Consider the following 16,590-nt stretch of genomic DNA (forward strand, 5'->3'; position numbering starts at 1 on the left):
GGACTACTGAATTCCTAAAGGAGTTATTAGAGATCAAGAAAGAAAAATCAGTTTAAATTCAGATATTAATGTTTCAAACTGTTCTTTAAGAGTTCCTTTGCAGGGCATTAAGCTTTTTAGGTGAATGGATCTTGAGATACAGTGACAGTTGTAGTTGTTTGGTGGGTTCAGCCAAATAGGCAATTTGGATAGTTTTATATTGAAAGCATTTGAATTTTCTTATATCAATGTTCTAGATTATAGTGTTCCTCTTTGTGTGTATGTGTGTGTGGTTGTGTGTGTGTGTGTATGTGTGTGTGTGTGTCTTCATATAGGAAATAAGAATACTATCACTTACCCATTATGTTTAATGTACATTATAAAAGCAAATATGAAAAGTAGATACAACTTATGATCCTCAGAAGTAAAGATGAAATTGTAGATATTTTTTGAAGTAGATTTTCCCAGTTCTTATACACAACCTGGTTGGTTCTTTGGCATTTTTGGATATATAAATGTTTGTATGTTGTAGAGGCTAATTATCATACAGATATATTAATATAGGCCAGGGGTCAGAAAAGTTTTTCTGTAAAGGACCAGATAGTAGATATTTTAGCCTTTGCAAATCAGCTACTTAATTCTGTCTCAAATGCCTCATTCTGCCATAGCAGTGTAAAAGCTGACATAGACAATATGTAAACAAATGGGTGTGGTTGTGTTCCAGTAAAATTTTCTTTTCTTTCTTTTAAAATTTTTTTAATGTTGATTCATTTTTTTTTTTTTTGAGAGAGAGAGACAGAGTGTGAGTCGGGGAGGGGCAGAGAGAGAGGGTGACACAGAATCTGAAGCAAGCTCCAGGCTCTAAGTCGTCAGCACAGAGCCTGATGCAGGGCTCAAACTCATGAACCATGAGATCATGACCTGGCCAAAGTCGGACGCTTAACCGACTGAGCCAACCAGGCGCCCCTAAAATTTTATTTTCAAAAAAGTGACATCTGGGCAGGATTTGGTGCATGGGCAATAGATTGAAATTCCTGATTCAGGCCAATGGCAAGAATAAATTAATAAAGGTTACAAGATTTTTAATTTATTAGAGAATGGCTTTGGTGCAAGGAAAACATCTCATTTTTAAGTATAGCCACTCTCTATTCTATACAAAGAACCTGCTATTTCCCCATTCATTTTTAATTTAAAGCACTTCTGTGTATAGCATAATTTTACATGATGTTTTACCATGCAAAAATAGTATGATTATAAATTATTACTTGGTTTTTATGTACTACCTAACAAACAATATGTCGTTCAAATTAATTTGCATTTTCAATTTGACCCTTGGGAATGACTAGAGCATCATGCTTTGCTGAGAACACTTACTGTATACTTGTAATTGTCCACGGAAGGAGTTTTTTCCACGTGAATTTTCAGCTCTGCACTCATATAGGCCTGCATCATCCAGCTGCACGTTGGGTATTTCCAGCACTGCCTGAGATTTCCGCAGACGTGCCTTACTAGGAATATAACCATTAACCTTCATCCATGTGATTGTTGGAACTGGGCTACAATAAAGAGCAAAAATACTGTTAATACACTTTCCATTATTAGGAACATAGATTCTATTATCTGGTAATTTAAGCACTTAATCGGCTGAGTGCAATAAAGTGTAATCACAATTAAAGACCACATGCTGGTTGATATACTTCACTTTCCATGTGTATTGTCTGGTAAATAGTTAAATTCAAGGAAGATAGTTTCCTTTTCTTTCATATTTCAGGAAGGCAATTCAGAGACAATATTTTATACATTTTAAAACATTATGCTTTATTTAAAAAAAACATTTTAAGATTGTTTTAATGGCAAAGGTAATTTATGAAATTACAAAAGTAATGTATGATTATTCCAATACGTTGAACAAATGACTCATGAACTAAATGAACTAAGAACTCTTTTTGCTCCAACCTCTGCAAGTATCTTCTTTTTCAATGACAAATGCAATTTGTTTGTTATCCCCTACCTTGTCTTAATGATGCATATATATATATATATACACATATAATTTATTTTTGTTTTGTTTAAAAATGTAAGTCATATACTTGATATTTACTAAAAAAATTAAAATCAAGATCAACTCCTGACTAACTCTATTTGATGGCTATATATTATTCCATTATATAAACATATCAGAATTTAATCAACCAGCCCCTATATTTAGACATAAAGTGTAGTCCCAGTTTCTCTCCTTTCCTTTTTATTTTTTCCCCACTGAGAAACAATATTGCTACAAACAACTTTGCACATATATCATATACTATAGCTTTTATTTTCTACAGCAGACATTCACAAAAGTGAAATTGATGGATCAAAGGGCACCCACATTTTTCATTTTAATAAGTACTACCAGATTGTTTTTCAATAATATAGTAGCAGTTTCCATATCTATCAGTAATATATGAGGCTGTTACCCCATATCTTTGCAACCATTTTATGTGATCAATCTGTTTAATTTTTGTCAGTATTGAGAGGTAAAAAATGTTTTGTTGCTACTTTAATTAATATTTCTCTGAACTCAAAGAAGATTGAAACTTTTTTATATTTTTATTGGCTATTTGCATCTACTTTTCTTTGAATTGTTTGCTTATGTTATTTTTCTATTTTTTCTTTCATTTTTCTATTTGCCTATTTGCATTTTTAAAATTTATTTCTTAGAGTTCTTTGTGTATTAGAGCCACTAAGACTTTGTTCCTCAGAAAAATTCTCCCTCAGGTATTAATAGTTTATGGTGGCTTCTACAATACACTTTTATATACAGTTTTAGAAGAAACAAACATATGTATAGTTTCCTTCACAACCTCTAAATTTTTGTTTGTTTAAAAAATTATATGTACACCTAAGTTTATGTCCATATTTTATGCATTGTTACTGCCAGTATTTTGTGTTTTGTTTTTTTGTTTTTGTTTTGAACAGTTTGATCTTTAATCCACCTGGAATATATTCATCTTTTTGGTGTGAGATAGGGAATTATTGCAGCATCATTACAGTAAAACTCCTTTCCCCACAATATTTGGTATCTTAAGTTTGTCATATAATTGGTTCTCACATACTTGAATTTGTTTCAGGCTTCTCAGTTCTGTTCCACTGATTTATTTATTACTATCTGTATTTAATGCACTTTATGGTTTGGACCCAGTCTACTTTCTCAGTTTGATTTCTCACTATTTCCTTCCATATCTCATGACCCAGAAACATATCTCTGTGTGTTTCCAATTATATCTGTTAAAATCCTACTAATCCTCTGAGGCCCATCCTAAATTCCTCCTCTTCAGTAAAGTCTTTACCAAAGTCTGCAGGGATTTTTTTTTCTGTTAAATAACAAAGTGCTTTGTGTATCTCCTATAACTCACATCTCTTATAACCTTCTACCACAGATTGTAATTGCTAATTATTAGTTTTTTACACTAATTTTTCTTATAGTGGAGATAGCAATGTTCACTAATATAAACAATGCTATGTATTTTGAACACCTTTTTGATTTGTTCCTTAGGAATAAGCGTAGTATTGAAATTTCTGGATTATAGTTTGACAATTTTTCTTATTTATTTAGGTAGGTACATATATCCAACATCCAGGAGGAATGAACCTTGCATTTTAGAATAATCTTTACATTGGCATGGCATATCATTCTTTTAATATGTATGAGAATTAATTTATGATTTTTTTAAATGAGGATTTTTACATCTATATTCAAAGGTGAGAGTGTCTTCAGCTTATTAGGTTTATTCGTTTGTGTGTGCGCTTACTTTTTAGTGGTTGGTTTGTTTACAAGCCAGTTTTGACGATTTGGTATCATAGTGATGGAAGATAGCTTAGTGAACATGCCAGAATATCCCCCTCTCTCTGATAGCTTAAATAGTAGGGAAATTATATGTTCCTTAGGATACTGATAGCATTTTCAAAAAAAGTTACCTGGGTCTGCCATCATTAGTGGAGTTAGTTTTTTTTACAATGATTGCAGTTTCTTCTAGGTTTTCTTTAATTGTGTTGGGTTCTACTTATGTCAACTTTGGCAATTCAGGTTTCCCTAGAAAATCAAGTACTCCATCCATAATTTCAACATTTTAGCAATAAGCTGTATAAATAGTGATTTAAAATTATTTAAAAATTCCTCAGTAATGAGTGGTTGCACATTGTAGTAGTAGTTAAATGTGGGATCCATTGCTAGACTTCCTGGGGATAAAAAAGCTCTGGAACTAGAAGTTATTTAACATCTTATTCCTTCAGTTGCCTCAAATGTAAAATATGGTGGAAATAATACAATCTATTTCAGAGAGTAGTTGTGTACATTAATTATTTAAAGAGCTTAAGACAGAGCAAGCGAACAAAAAAATATTTGCAATAATATGGCAAGGATGTTTGTATTTACTTTATAATTTTAGTAGTATATGCTGTCATCCCCTCCCCCCAACTTGCTTAGCTTTGCGTGTTGGTTAAGAGCATGGAATTCAGGGAATACAATTTAGGTTAAAATACAGTTTGAACACAAAGATGCTATGTGATCTTAGGAAAGTTATCTAAGTTAATAAATCTAATGTCTCCATCTGTAAAATGGAGATATTTGCTCCTTAAATGGAAATATATATTTTTTTAATTTCTTAATGTCTATTTATTTTTGAGAGAGACAGAGACTGAATGTGAGTGGGTTGGGGCAGAGAGAGAGGGAGACACCGAATCCGAAGAAGGCTCCAGGCTCTGAGCTGTCAGCACAGAGCCCAAAGCAGGGCTCGAACTCAGGAGCTGCAAGATCATGACCTAAGCCGAAGTCAGAGGCTCAACCGACTGAACCACCCAGGCGCCCCAAGAATGGAAATATTTTGAGGGCAATGGCATTATCACTCTTGTTCGTCAATATGTTCACAGTGTCTCATAGAGTGCTAGACACATAATTAGTATTTAATAAATTTATGAAATAATGATTCTCATATTATTTTGAGCTTTAAGTGAGCTTTGTTTTTGTAAATTACTTAGCAAAATACATTTCAAATAGTGAGTACCCAATAAATATTAGATGTATTGATTTTTAAATGATTAGCTTTGTTAGAGTTTGTCTATTTTATTGGTCTTTAAAATAAGAATTTTGAGTTTTTACTTTTTTATTTTAATTCAGGAGTTTCCATTTATTTATTTATTTATTTATTTATTTATTTATTTATTCCTCTTTCTTGATCAGTACATTTATATTGTACTTCTAGCTTTTTGAGCCGAAAGATCAATATAGTTATTATTTATGGTTAATAATAAAATCATTTAAGGCTGTCTTTTCCTCTGATATCAGACATAGCCACAAGCCATATGTTTTGATAGGTAGAGAGAGTGACTTGTACAGTTTCTGCTTTTTAGAATTTGTTGAGTCAATCTTTATAGCTAAACATAGGATGAATTATTGTGAAAGTCGCATGTCTATAAAAAGGTATATTTTATTTATAATAAAAGTTTAAAATAGCTTTTAGGTATTTTTTGTTAACACTAAATGTGTAAACAAATAAAATAAAGTGTACACAAATAAATAAATAAAGTGTAAAACACTAAAAGTATTATTTTAGTGTTTTCCAAATGTTTAAAAAAAGTTAACTTATGACAAAATAAATCTTCTGTGGAACTTTGTAATGATAAAATAAGAAACCATGTAATTAAAAAGAAGGAGCGAATAGAGTTAAAATGTCTTAAAGTTCTTCTACTTTGGGGAAGATGGTTAAGATATGAACTCCAGACTTTAGGAATGCATGGTAAAATTAATAGGGTAACTATTAAAAGCAATATAATTTTCCAAACAAATGTAACATATAGCAAAAAGTAGGAAGCTCAACCCTTCCCAGAATCCATTCCTTTTTCCTCCTGGGTACATGTTTGCTTTTTTTTTTCTATGCAAATAGGTATGACCATGATACTGATTTCTCACCATGAAATGTAGTGGAGTTATTCCCCAACAAGTCTCTATTCAGTCTTTCCCTGTTGACTAAGTGGATCTTAATGCCCAGGGCAATTTTGGAAGTCAATGGTTGAAATAGCAGAGATTAGGTCTTTAAATGACTGTGTGGAGGAAAGTGTCAAACTACTATTTCACCAGTGCCAATCAAAAATTCTCTTTGGATACTATGTGAATGATATATAAATATTTATCCTTGCTAAGGCCCTAATATTTGAAGATTTATTTATTATACCTACTAGCATTATTTTACTAGCATAGAAATTGGCATATAAAAATGTATAACTGTCATAACAAGACATAAAATATTTGGAACAGTCAGGATGAAAGAGATAAGGATCTGGTACTGGGTAATAAGAAAAGGAAGATCCCGTTTATGTAGTGGCAAAATATCTGGTAAAACTTATACCTTTGATAGTTTGGAAAGGTCATCCATATGTTTACATAGCCTAGTCAAGGAATTGGAAAATAGAATACTAAAAGTGTGTGTGGATTGTTACCAACTTTATTTACCAAAATATTAGATAAAAGAGATTAGGTCAGGAAAATACAGGAAGGATTGTCAGTAGAATTAATGAGAATAGAAAGACTGCAAAATGTGGGACCCTGGTCAATTAAGTAGATTAATTGCAAAAATGGCCTCTATTCTTAATCACTCTTTTGATTATCCATATCTTTTGATTTCGGTTCAGGTCATGATCTCACAGTTCCTGGGATTGAGCCATGTGTGTGGCTCTGAACTGACAGTGTGGAGCCTGCTTGGGAATCGTTCTCTTCCTTTCTCTCTCTGTTCCTCCTCCAGTTGAGCACATTTTCTCTCTCTCTCTCTCTTTCTCTCTCTCTCCCCCAAAATAAATACATAAACTTAAAAAATAATTGGAGTTTGGAAGACAAAAAAGATAGTCTGTTGACAAGTACTTTGAATCTGGGCTGTCTTATGACTTGCTTTGGGTATTAAAATGTAGCTTTACAAAGATTTGTGTGCTTTTGCTCTTTCCCTTGGAAGCCTGCCTTTGCCATGAGAACCATTTAAATTAGCCTTCAGAAGAATGAAAGAGCACATGGAGTACAGCCACATTGTCTAGGCAAAGGACGTTCCAGGCCAGCCAACTTCCGATGGACTCTTTAGCTGACATGTTTATAATCTAGTTCAGCTGGTATCAACCCAGTCTGAGACAAATCTGCAGAAATACACAACCATTTCTGCTTTGTTATAAATAATAAATGGTTATTGATTTAAGCTGCTATTTTGGGTTTTTTATGCAGCATTGCTATGGGAATACATAATTGATACAGTTAGAAAATCTCATTTTTTATAGATCCTAGAGAGTAGGAAATAAGAATAAAAAGACAAAGGGTAGCAAGGGGCTATTAAAAATCAATCTCATGGCAAAATTAAGAGTTTTGATGTTCTCAACCAAACCTGATGATATCAAGGTAGCTGCCATTATATTGAGGAAAAAGAGTCTTGGGGACTTATTTCCAGCAAATAACTTTAAATGGAGTTACTAGTACATGGAATTGTGTGGAAGCAAACAGATCAGAAGCCAGTTAGATTTTGAGATAACTGCATTGCCAAAGAAACCAAGAGTCTGAGTTTAAAGCAACAACAAAAATTTGAGTATTTGAGTCTTAAAACAAATTTTAGGTTTCAAAATGTAGACCAACAGGAGTTTAAGTTACAAAATTAGAGCCCACAAGGAGGGAATGCTCCTCAACATACATTTCAATTATGGCCATGGAGTAAAACAAGGAAAATGTTATAGAGTAGAGCCAAGATACTCTGAAGGGTAAACAAGGCAATTTCTTCCGAAGAGTGATATCAGTCTCTGATTAAGAACCCTGTCACACTCCCACACCCTAACACACACACACATAAAGGAGAGGGGCTTTAACATGAATGATTTTGCAGAAGAATTTTATATTTGTGACAGACAAGTGGCTAGTTTGATTCTCTCATTCTATTTTCTGAATGGAATATGTTTTCTGGGACACCGGGGTGGCTCAGTTGGTTAAGTGTCCAAATCTTGGTTTCAGCTCAGGACATGACCTCATGGCTTCGTTGGTTTGAGTCCTGCATCAGGCTCCATGCTGATGGTGTGGAGCCTGCTTGGGATTCTCTTTCTCCCTCTGTTTCTGCCCCTCCCAACTCACGCTGTCCCTGTCTCTCTCAATATAAATAAATAAGCTTAAAAAAGTAATGTATTTTCTCTAGATCACCAATTATTGTTCCACCATTATGTGAGGACACACAATTTATCTTTTAAGTATCAGAATCAGGATAATCCATATCTGGCCCTGATAGAGATCTAGAAGACTTGAGGGGATGCAGAGACCAGATGGGATTTGGTTTATTTTCCTTGGGGAAGGGGTGAGTATATTCAATGTGTGGGGAGAATTTAAATGTTCTTCAGAAGGATAGATTGGCTAAGTGTTAAAAAAACACATTTCCCTTTCTTCCTTAGTCTAGTCCCTTAGTCAGGGGAATGTGATTGAGTTCTGGCCAATAGAATAAGGAGAGATTAATGTACCAAACATCATTCAGGTACCAAATCCTCCACTTCAAATTTCACTTTTCCCTGATCATTGGTAACTCTTGATGAAAAATATATAGGGAAATGTTTTTCTATCCTTACAGGGAAGCAGTGATTTTTTTTCAATGTTTAAAACATTGCTATTCATAAAAAATATTGATACATTTGATTGAATTAGTATTAACAGTTTATTTTCATTAAAGGACACAACTAGGGAGAACTTATTTGCCACACAATTTCTAACAAAGACTAATAAATAGATTAAATAAAGAACTCTGACAAATCTGTAAGAAAAGTCAACTTGTAAAAATGAGCAAAAGACAAAACAGGAAGCATATATAATCAAAATGCATTAAATCTTTTTAATAATTGGGAAAATACAAATTTAACCTCAATGAAATTCCATTTCATACCTAACAGATTAGCAAAATCTATAGGTCTATACATGTAATTCATGTAACAGAACTCCAATGGGTCTAAAGGGTTAACTTGCTTCAAGATAACACACTCCTTACTTGCTGACCTAAACCCTGAATCCATGGCAGATAGATCACTGGCCTTGAGGAGTAAATGTCCAAAACTTTCCTGGGCAGCAGAGATCAGCAAGTCTGTTTGAAGCTGCCTCTGCTTTCTGATTAGCCCAGCCATTTTTTTTTTTTTTTTTTTTTGCAAACTGTTTTTCTTTTTTCAGGTCATGCAAATGATTTTAATAACCTCCTTTTGTGTATCTGTAGAGTTACTTTCCATTACAGACAGAACAGAGTACTCCTCCACATCATGAAATAAGAACCAGCCCCGTGCCCTTGCACAACTCCAAGGCACTGAGATAAAATTTGTTATCTGACATCAACAAGTCTGTATGCAATCAAGAAATGTTGCAGACCACTGCACTCCCTTTACTGACTAGCTACCCTAAACCCCTTTGAAAACCTCAGGCATCCACCTTCTCCCCAGGTAGCCTGCCTCCTAAGTAAAGATCAAATTCCTTTCTGGTCAAAACTTGTCTCTTGAATATTGGCTTTTCCAGAAACAAGCAGCTGAACTTGGGATTTAGTAACACTCACAAACATACACACACACACACACACACAGACACAGACACACACACACACAAACACCACGATTTAAAATAGAATTCTTGCAAAGAGTATATTATAAGGTCTTGCTTTTTATCCAGTGTGACATTGTGTCCCTTTGGTGTATCTTAGTGAATTTACATTTCATATAATTATCTGCAAAAAGTGTAGATTTATGAGCTTGCTGTCTATCCCATCAGTTTTTTTTGTTCCTTTTTTCCCTTCTTTTCCTTGTTTTCTGTTTATTATTATTATTATTATTATAGTATTTCATTAAACTCCTCTACTGGTTTTTAGGTATAGCTGTTTTATGTGTGCATCATTGTTGTAAGGCTTGCAATATTTGCCTGACAGCATTACACTAACATGTCTCGCTTCCCATCCTTTGTGCTATACTTATCCTGCACATTATTTCTATATACTTTACAAACCCTCTGATACATTGTTATTATTTTTACTTTAGAGAAAAAGTGGAAATTAGAATATTGAGAAACTAAAAAGTAAATATATTTTATATTTGCACATATTTATATCTATATCTATCTATGTTATCTATCTATATCTGTATCTATATCTATATCATCTATATATATCATCTCTCTGTATATCTAACATTTCTTGCTCTTCATTCCTTTGTGGGGATCCTATAATTAGATTATGATGTATTTTTCTTTGTGTTTAAATTTCTTGTGTTTCATTGAACTTTGGGAGTACGTGAAGTTATGTTTTTCAATAACGTGATAACTTTGGTCACAATCTTTTTTTTTGTTTGTTTTTTGCTTGTCTACCTCTGTCTTCTGAAATTTTTATATACATTAGATGATTTAATTATTATTTCACAGATCTTTAGCATAATTCAGTTTTTTGCTCTCTATATACTGTATTTTGTATTTTATTTTTGTTTCATCTTCAAGTTCATTCATCTCTTCTTCTACAGTGTCTAATATGCTATTAAGCCTATCAAATACAATTTTCATATGAAAATAATCACTTCTGGCTTGATATTATTTTCTTAAATCTAGATTTCTATATTTTCTCAAAAAATACAAAATTACTAAATACTTTTCATGGCATCTTTTTCTTCCGTCTTTAATCTTTATATCACTTCTACATTAGTTTGTGTCTAGGGGCTTGGTAAATAGAATTATAGCTGGCAGTTATTTACCTAAGAACACACTACCTTGAATAGTCATGACCAAAATTAAAATTGCTATTCTCCACTTGCGTTAAATTTTTAATGTCTTAATTTTGAGTAGTTTTCCATTGACTTTATGATTCCTGCTTGAACCATTTTAAGCTATTTTATTTCCTTAACTATAATAAAATCTCAATTCCTATACTTCCCTTCATTTAATCTATCAGGGAAAGAAACCCAATATGAACAGAAACAAAACTGCATATGAAGGCAAAACTGTGGGATAAGGATGAGTACACCCAAGATAAGAAATTGCAAAGGACATGAGAAAACACTTCTGGTAGTAGATGTACAAAATTGTGCTTTGATGACATAAGAAAAAAGGAGATCTAATAAGTAAAAAATCAAGAGAACTTAACTATATGCCAGACCTGTATTAGAAATGAATATAAATAAAATATTTATTTTTGGCCTTAAGAAATCTATAACCCAATTAGAAAGAAAAAAATGAACCGAATGATTCAAATACAGAAGGGGACAGTGTTAAGAGAATGCAGTCAAGAAGGCTATTTATGGGGCATCTGGATGGCTCAGTCCGTTAAGCATCCGACTTTGGCTCAGGTCATGATTTCCTAGTTTATGAGTTAGAGCCCTGCATCAGGCTTTGCTCTGACAGCTCAGAGCCTGGAGCCTGCTTCCAATTCTGTCACTCTCTCTCTCTCTCTCTCTGGCCTTCCTCTGCTTGTGTTGTCTCTCTCTCTCTCTCTCTCAAAAATAAATAAACTTTTTTTTTTTTTTAAAGAAGACTATTTATTTCAGACTGGAGGGGCTGGGAATGATACATGAGATGCACCATCAAGGATGAGGAAAATTCATCCAGGCAGCAAAAGCACATTCTTGGCGGTAAAATCCATGTACATGAACACAGAAAACTGTCAGATAGCATGGCAGGCAGATTAGTGGAACTTCACATAGCTTGGTAGCCTACATTGGATGATGTGTGCAGGAAAGGACTGGCAAGTTTATTGAAAGTACACATTTCTCTTTAAAAACAAAGATATCTTCAAATTATGAAAGTTTTAATGCTGTTTACTTCCAATTTTCTTTCTTATATCCTCAAGATGAGTATCCTAAAATGTTTGCCTCTAAGTTGTTAGAAGCTTTGGACTGTGGATATTTTGAAAAGTATTGATAGAGCTTATTTGGAAAGATTTCTGTATGCAATGGAATACATATGCTATTATAAGATGAAATAGTGATCCTGAATCTACTGACCATGCTCACTTTTTATAGGCATTTTGGATACCCCATTATCATTTACCTTGTCCATGACAACTCAGGGTAATCAAATAATTTTTACTGCTTTCAAAAAACTTATTATTAATCAGGAAGAATTAATTCATTTTTTGTAGGTGTTTGGGATATAAAAATTTTGAGTAGAGTAAGATTTTAATTTGTTTGATATTATTTTTCAAAGCAAGTTTATTTTCAATAATAACATGGATATAAGGTTGTTGCTTAAAAAGAGGACTGATTTTAGCTATACTGAAAGGATGAGTAGAAAAATCAGCTTTGATGGTAAGCCAGAACATACATTTTTCCCTATTTCAGTCTGTTGAAATTATATCTGTTCAACTCCACATTTGATTTTCATGTAGAATAAGCAATGCAACTTAAAGAAGATAAAGGAGATTTTATCTAACTAATGTTATACAGAGGACGGCATTATTCATTTGGCTCAAAAATATCTGTTAATAACAGTAAAAGATGATGTGAAGCCACATTGAAATTCTGACACAAGCTTTTTGTTAGGTACTATTGTATTGAAGTGACAGGATAAAAAGTGCCTCCAAATGTAGTTCTAGAAAGTAAGAAAAGTGTTGGATGAACTTTGGCCATTGTTGCAGTCATTAAAGGTATTTTTTAAAGATCAGTTTTATACATAAGATAAGGTAATGTGTAGAATCTGTCAAGGCAGAAGGAATACTTAGCTGTAAAGATTTAATGATTTCAAAGGAAAGTACTCCCCAACTGCAAATCACCATTTATAGACAAATTGTAGGTCTGTCTAATGGAGCTTCCTATTTTCCTTGCATAAGTCACAAGTGAGACATGAATTTTACATCTGATGTGAAAATATATACAGTTATGGCTCCTTTGTGACTTGCACAAAAAAAGAAGGAAACATTGTATATCTTTGATTGAAACTGAAAGAACTAAGTTTTATAACTTTTCTCTAAGAAAGCACATAAAAAACCATCATAAAAAAAAAAGCTATTGAGCCAAAGGTATTTTTTTCTTTTATGATTCCATATCCAAAAAAAATAAAAATAAAAATAAATAAAAGAACAAAATCAACTATTGTTGGTGATCACTGCAAGCTACATAATATGCAAAATGTTTGAAGGCAAAAATTTTCTTTGTGAAAGTTTGGAAACTTTCCAGGAATGTGATGCCTGGATGTTTTCTTGAGGCAAGAGACCCTTATCTTAGCCACCAAATAATCACACTAATTGGAATTTTTTTGAGAAGAAATTAACTGCATTTAATTTAAATATATGCTCTAGACTCTTTTTTTTCTGATTCTTTGGTTTTTAAAAATGTTTACTTATTTTAAGAGAGAGAGAGCACAAGTGGGAGAGACACAGAGAGCGAAAGGAGGCACAGAATCTTCAGCAGGCTCCAGGCTCTGAACTGTCAGCACAGAGCCTGACTCAGGGCTTGAACTCATGAGCTGTGAGATGGTGATCTGAGCCTAAGTCAGACACTTAACCAACTGAGCCACCCAGGTGCCCCTATGCTTTCTGATTCTTGACCAATGTATTAACTCATAGCCCTCTCATTGTATTATTTCTGTTTAGGACCTTAGAGTCATAGGTCAGAAATATTGTCCCATCATTTTTAATTATCTTAGGTGAAGGACAAAATTTAGGTAAAAATCTCAATAGTCTCTTTGAGATCAAGGACTGGCATAACCTTTATGTTTTTATCATTATTTTATAAAATTTACTAATTTTCTTTTTATTAAAAATAATAATGTTACAGTGAAAACAGTCCATTCTGAGGTCAACTTGTGTCCCAAATAGAGGCAGTTGGATGCCTTCCCTTCTAAATTCAGTTCTGCCAGGTGCTTCTTATCCTTCAAATCAGAGGAGACTCTTGAATCCATCCATACAAGGAGGACTCAGAAGAATCACATGCCAGGTTATCTTTGCCAAGGAACATGATTAGGTATGCAAATGCCTGAAGGAAGTTTCTGGAATTATGGTATATTCATTCATTCATTCTTTCATTCATTAAACAATTATACATGATTATACCTAGTATGTGCTAGGATTTACAATAGAATTTAAGGTTATACTGGTGAACATGATAGTATGGAACTTTCATGCAAATAGGTAATGATTTAAAGACATGATTTAGAGGAGGTGCTGAGATAGGACCACCCAATCGAGTATGGTGGGAGGCAGAAAACATTTCCTTAAGCAAGTAATTAGTTCATAGTTGAAGAATGAGTAGGAGTTATCCAGGCAGAGACAATAACTTCAAGGAAGAGTTAATAGCATGTGCTGCCTCATTGGGAGTAAGAGAGAAAATGATGTATTTAATAAACTGGTGCTTGGTTGGAGGTAGCTGGTGACAAGGCTGAAGAGCCAGGCAAGGGAGAGTATGAAGTGCTTTAAAAACAATTTTGAAGTATTTTTCCCAGTGGTATTGAAAAATCATTGATGTGTTTTTTTAAGCAGGTGTGTAATATTCATATTTGTGTTTAGGAAAGGGCTCTACAAACTTTTTTTAAAGAGAGAGAGTCTCTTTTTTTTTTTAATTTTTTTTCAATGTTTATTTATTTTTGGGACAGAGAGAGACAGAGCATGAACGGGGGAGGGGCAGAGAGAGAGGGAGACACAGAATCGGAAGCAGGCTCCAGGCTCTGAGCCATCAGCCCAGAGCCTGTGACGCGGGGCTCGAACTCACGGACCGCGAGATCGTGACCTGGCTGAAGTCGGACGCTTAACCGACTGCGCCACCCAGGCGCCCCGAGTCTCTTTTTTTAAAGAGACTAAGCATTTTAGATTTGCAGACCACATGTAAGTAGTAATTCAACTCTGCCATTATAGTGTGAAAGCAGACATAGGCAATGCACACATGAATGAGTATGGCTGTACTCTAATAAAACTGTATAAATAAATTTAAAAAAATGTAAAATAAAGGTGACCAGGGGGCACCTGGGTAGCTCAGTAGTTTAGGTACCTGACTTTTGATTTCAGCTCCAGTCATGATCTCACAGTTTGTGGGATTGAGCCCCATATAGGCTCTACACTGACAGCAGAGCCTGCTTGGATTTCTCCCTGTCTCTCTCTCTGCCCCTCTCCTACTTGTACATGCATACGTTCTCATTCTCTCTCTCTCTCTCTCTCTCTCTCAACATAAATAAGTAAACATAAAAAAAATAAAGGTGATCAGTCTGTGGTCCATAGTTTGCCAACCCCTGGTTTAAGATCATCTGCATGCAGTAAGAAGAATGCACTGAATATAATTACTATTGGGAGTAGGGAGAAAAACTAGGAGGCATGAAGAAATCTCTATGAAACATGACTCTGGTCTGGACAAAGGTAATGGAGTGGGAATAAGAAGTAAATATTTAAAATATTTAAGACGTAGAACTAACAGAATTTGATACTAGGTGAAATATGAAATATTAATGAGAAAGAAAAGGTGACTAGGTTCTGGGCATGTGGCTCTTATGACTGGGTGATAGCAGGAGATAATATATATTTTTTAAGTTTATTTATTTATTTTGAGAGAGACAGAGGCAGAGAGAGAGTGGGAGAAAAAGAATCCCAAGCAGGCTCTGCACTGTCGGCACAGATCCCGACGTAGGCCAAGGTCATGACCTGAGCCGAAATCAAGAGTTGGACCCTTAACCAGGCACCCAAGGAAAGAATATTAATCAGGGTCTTACTATACATCAGACACTGTTCTAAGCACTTTATATATATTAACTCATTGAATTTATTTATTCATTTCTCCCTCCCCCCCTTCCTACCTTCCTTCATATTGTGGTAAGAACACTTAAAATGAGATCTACTCTCTTAACAAATTTTTAAGTATCCAAAACAGTACTGTTAAGTATCAGCACAATGTTGTATAGATAATCTCCTAAACTTAATTACCTTGCAAAACTGAAACTTTATGCACATTCAATAACAATTTCCCATTTTCCTTCCCCCCCACCACCCTGGCAACCACTATTCTATCCTCTGGTTCTATGTGCTTATTTTATATGCCTTATGTAAGTAGTATCATGCAGTATTTTTCCTTCTGTGATGCTTTTTACTTAGCATAGTGTTCTCAAGGTTAATTGATATGGTGAGATTTCTTTCTTTTTTAAGGTCAAATAATATTCTATTATATGCATATACCCCCTTTTCCTTATCCATTCACTTATTAATGTGTATTTAACAATAGCTGTACCATTTTACATTCCCACCCACAATGTATAGGGTCTCAATTTCTCCACATCTTCACCAACATTAGTTTTTTTTTTTTTTCATAATAGCCATTCTAACAGGGTAGGATCATATTTCATTGTGTTATTCATTTGTGTTTCATGATGATAAGTGATGTTAAGGATCTTTTCCTATACCTCTTGGTCATATGCATGTCTTCTTTGGAGAAATGTCAATTCAAGCCCTTTGCCCATTTTTAATTATTATTATTATTATTATTATTACTTTATTTGATTTTGCTATTGACTTAAAGGAATGCTTTATATATTTTGGTATTAGTCCATTATCAGATACAGGATTTGCAAATATTTTCTCCCATTCTGTAGATTGCAATTTCATTCTGTTAATTATTTTCTTTACTGTGCAAAAGCTTTTTAGA

At 33.8% G+C, this 16,590-nt stretch overlaps 1 protein-coding gene across 1 annotated transcript in view; it reads right to left on the bottom strand.

The window, feature by feature from the left end:
• Positions 1-16,590, bottom strand: part of CNTN5 (contactin 5) — a 535,125-nt gene that overhangs the window by 297,418 nt on the left and 221,117 nt on the right. The window contains exon 8 of the mRNA XM_047071958.1: positions 1,354-1,535. Coding sequence (XP_046927914.1) covers positions 1,354-1,535 — 182 coding nt within the window. The remainder of the gene's footprint in view (positions 1-1,353; positions 1,536-16,590) is intronic.

Source organism: Lynx rufus, unplaced genomic scaffold (assembly GCF_022079265.1).
Source record: "Lynx rufus isolate CCGP_SWC_20201006 ecotype Redwood Valley unplaced genomic scaffold, mLynRuf1.p SCAF_9, whole genome shotgun sequence".
NCBI lineage: Eukaryota > Metazoa > Chordata > Mammalia > Carnivora > Felidae > Lynx > Lynx rufus.